Source organism: Pyxicephalus adspersus, unplaced genomic scaffold (genome assembly GCF_032062135.1).
Source record: "Pyxicephalus adspersus unplaced genomic scaffold, UCB_Pads_2.0 Sca2268, whole genome shotgun sequence".
Lineage (NCBI taxonomy): Eukaryota > Metazoa > Chordata > Amphibia > Anura > Pyxicephalidae > Pyxicephalus > Pyxicephalus adspersus.
Genome location: NW_027319275.1, coordinates 1 through 4,302, shown reverse-complemented (window position 1 = coordinate 4,302; position 4,302 = coordinate 1). Strand labels below are relative to the sequence as shown.

At 33.8% G+C, this 4,302-nt stretch overlaps 1 protein-coding gene across 1 annotated transcript; it reads right to left on the bottom strand.

Annotated features, from left to right (window-relative positions):
• Positions 1–5: 5 nt before the first annotated feature.
• LOC140321320 (protocadherin gamma-C5-like) lies at positions 6–4,296 on the bottom strand (the record flags this gene model as incomplete). Its single annotated transcript, XM_072398122.1, has 1 exon — positions 6–4,296. A coding segment is annotated over exon 1 (1,311 nt), but the record flags the coding sequence as incomplete, so codon positions are not given.
• Between the last annotated feature and the right edge of the window lie 6 nt (positions 4,297–4,302).

Genomic DNA, 4,302 nt, shown 5'->3' with positions numbered 1-4,302 from the left:
GTAGCCTGACTGCTTAAAGGTGGAGAGCCCAGATCAGAAGCGATCAGTGTAATAGTATATTGTGAGACTTTCTCCCTGTCCAGATGTCCACTGGTGACCAGTGTGTAACGGTTTGACGTGGGCTGGCATTTAAAGGGTAAATTTGCTGGTATTTTCAGGTTGATTTCCCCGTTTGTACCAAAATCCCTGTCTCTGACTGTGATAAACCCAACAACCGTTCCCAATGGGGCATTTTCAGGAACCTTATTATTTTTGGAAGTAAATATAATTTCTGGTACATTATCATTCATATCTTGTACTTCAACCTTAACAACACAACGTCCTTCTAGTGTGGGAGATCCTTTATCTACAGCTTTTACAAACAATTCATACATTGTTGCAACTTCAAAATCTACAGTCCCCTTCATAAATATTTCCCCAGTAATTTCATTTAAATTAAATATTTCCTTTGCTGAATTCAATGTATGATCATCAAATGAATATAATATTTCACTGTTTGCACCCTCATCCAGGTCTGTAGCATTTAGCTTTATAACAACTGTTTTCGGAGGTAGATTTTCTATTAGCTCTACCTTATAGCTTCCCTGATCAAACACTGGCGCATTGTCATTTATATCTAACACAATAATAATAATCTGAGTGGATCCTGATCGGGGAGGTTCTCCTCCATCAATGGCAGTGAGAATAAGCTTGTGTTCTGATTTCTCTTCCCTGTCTAGAGTTTTTTCTAATATTAATTCTGCAATCAATACTCCATCATTACGATGTTTTTCTGATAAAGAAAAATAAGGATTGAGATTTAAGCTATAATGTCTCACACCATTCTTTCCCACATCCAAGTCTTTAGCAGTGGGTAAAGGAAATCGTACTCCAGGACTTGTAAACTGCTCTGTAATTTTTATTACCTGATCTGTGACAGAAAATATTGGATAATTATCATTAATGTCCAAAATCTCAATTTCAAGACTGAACAGCTCTAGTGGGTTTTCAGCAACAACCTCCAAATGTAGCAAACAGCTAGACCTGGATCCACACAAGCTTTCCCTATCAATCCTCTCTTGTATAATCAAAGCTCCATGTATCTGGTCAATATTAAAATATTTACTGCTTCCTTCAGATCCCAAACTCAGTCTCCTTGTAATAATATTTGCCAGGTTTAAGCCAAGATCCTGAGCTATATTCCCCACAACAGTCCCTGGATCAGACTCCTCTGGAACAGAATAATGAAGCTGCCCAGAGACCCAGCCCCAGCTACAAAGGAGAAGGGAGAAAGCTACTTGCCATTTCCAAGCATTTGAGGAGCATTTACAGTCCATGTCTTAAATCCCTCTTCTAGGAATCAAGTCCTTTTGTAATCCCAATGAATATTCAAGCTGAGTTTAAATGAATTATTGAAGAAAAAACACCATATTTCCTGCATTGAAAACATCCACAGGGTTTTCATCGGAGCTGCAGCTCTTCTTTGTGTGTGAGGGAAGAAATGGGAGGGTGAATCACTGAGCCAGGGGGAGGAGAGCACAACTAACATGAACAGATTCACAAAGGTTGCTTTTAAAATTAGATTGGATGACTAGTCTGCCCTCTACTGTCCAAAAATTAGAAGTATAACTTGACTGTAAAGTTTAAGAAAACAATGCTTTTACACATTGAAATTTAGAAAATCTGTTAAAATTGAATTGGCAGATATAGTTAAATAATATATTTGAAAATAAACTAAAAATCCTCATGTTAGCTAAGATATGAAAAGAACAGTGGCAAATTTACTGAATACTAAATAACCTCAGATCCAAGCCAGATACACAGATGCCCATTCTACATAATTAGGATGTTTATTGCAATAAATTCAAAACTGAGGCATATAATTAAACATATTTGCAGTTTCTCCAGAACAATTTGCATTACTAGAAAATTAACTACACCACAGGACCAGTATGCTTTTTCATGTGCAGGCATTGGGCAAACCTGCCCAATTCACAAAAAGAAATTAAAACATTTAAACATTAAGAAAACCACCTGACACCTATTATAAATTACTTTTCTAAATAGAAAGAAAGACTTCGCATTTCATTTCACATAAATCTGAAAATAAATATTTATTTTTGGAAATGTGTTGTTACTTTCTGTTTCTGTCTGTCATTTTCAACCCATATTTAATGTACAGCGCTGTGTAATATGTTGGCGCTAAATAACTCCTGTTTTTTATTATAATAATAAAAAAATAATTATAAGGAATGATCCTTCTTATAAAAAGTCCTCAAAAGATTGCAAATTGTCTTCAAAATAAACACAAACCCCACAATAAAAGAAACAAATGCATCTTTGCTGTATAAATTAACATACTTTTTTCACAGAGCATGAGATTTTGCCAAGGTTTACCTAGCTTTGTTCCTAAATTCAAACAAAAAGTGGCCACTTACATCCTAACTTATTAAATGTTCATCTGTCTTTGTATTCTATTTTTGGTTAAAATATCATAATAAAGAGAAAATTGAAAAGAAAAACTATTAGGCCACTTGTAGAGAACATAGTACCCATTAAAAACTGTTTTGTGCTGTGGAAGTTTCAGCATCCAATGCAGTAGAATAAACTTAGCCAAACAATAGACTAACAGGTATACAGGCCAATCAAATGGGGAAACAATAAAAATAGTAACAAAATCTTGCTGACTTACTAAGTATTATCAGCTTAACTTAAATGTGTAATAAGAATGATAGATTACTGAACTGTTCGGAACCATTTAAGTATTATGTATGAACACTCCTGAATCCCCTGAGCATGCCCAAAAAGTAGATAACAGTTGATAAAGTTTAATACAAATGAAGTGGACGAGTACAGGTTTACTTGGGTACATGAAATGCTTGGACTACAAACATAGAATAATTTTTTTTGTGTACAAAGAATGCCAGAAATCACTAAAACTCCCAAATAAACAAAAACAGGGTAAAAATTATAGCAATTAGATGTTGTTGTTGGAGTATCCATGACATAGTAGAAGTCAGAAGCTTACGTAGTATACTGAGAATTTATGCCTAAAGAAGCCAGCTACGCCAATACACATTACAACTAATGAAAACAAAATATAAAAATTAGCTAATACATTTGGTAATAATGGCGTACAGACACTTGGTATTTGAAACCAACAGCACATGTCTCATAGTGCTCTAGTGCTATTAGCTACAACACAGACTGCACAACAATGAAACCTTAACTACAACTACAAAAGAATCAAATGATATGTTAAGTAAACAGCATTTCCAGTATACAAATAAAAAACAAAAACAGAGAACTAATCTTTTATTTTTATATATCGTGCGTATATATTTTGTATTCTTTTTTTTAATATATAAATTTGAAATATAATTCACATTAATAAATAAGCCAAAAAGCAAATACTATACAATGCACAGGGCAAATAAAGGCCACAAAAAAGTATGAGTATAATCGCTATTAACTTACTGTGGGGAAGTATACTACTATACATTCTGAAGATTTAAAATTAGGTATTACACTAAGTTAAAATCTTTTATTACAAAATAAAATATAAGACAAAAATAAAATATAAATCACATGAAAATAAAAAATAACGGAATCTCACCAGATGTGTTTCTCTATACCAGCTGTCAGAACTAGGGTTAGGCTCTGCTATATGAGGATTACATTGATATTTTGTAAGTGTTTAGTACTGAATATTTGTTGGTGCTGCTGGAAAACAAGGTGAATAACAAGATCCTGTTCCAGACAAGAATCTGAAAATCCCCCAAACAACAAATGAGTTACTGTAATTGAAACACATGGACCCAAAAGATCCCCATGAGGAAGTGTTTGAGGGAATGTCAGATTTCATTGTTAAATAATAGAGCTCAAACATTAAAAAAAAGTTTCTTTATTCAAATTATTAGCTTACTGTATGGAATATGAATGCTAATCTGAACCTCTGATTTTACACTTAAAGTGTAAAGATTCAACGTGTGGTATGGCGTTTGGAAAGTACAACAGCTGAACATTCAAAGCTAAAATGTTTCACTGGAAGATATAATATAAAAAGTAACAAAGTATTTAAATTACCAAATCATTAGACTCTCACCTTATGAGTTTCACTATACCAGCTGTCAGAACTGGGGTTAGGCTCTGCTATATGAGGATTACTTTGATGATTTGTAAGTGTTGAGTTTGGAATATTTGTTGTTGTTGCTGGAAAACAAGGTGGATAACAAGATCCTGGAGGTTCTGGTGGAGCCATCCTCACTTCCATGTACTTTAATGTCCCATCAGTGTTCAGGTAAAGTGTTGGTTTGTACTGAT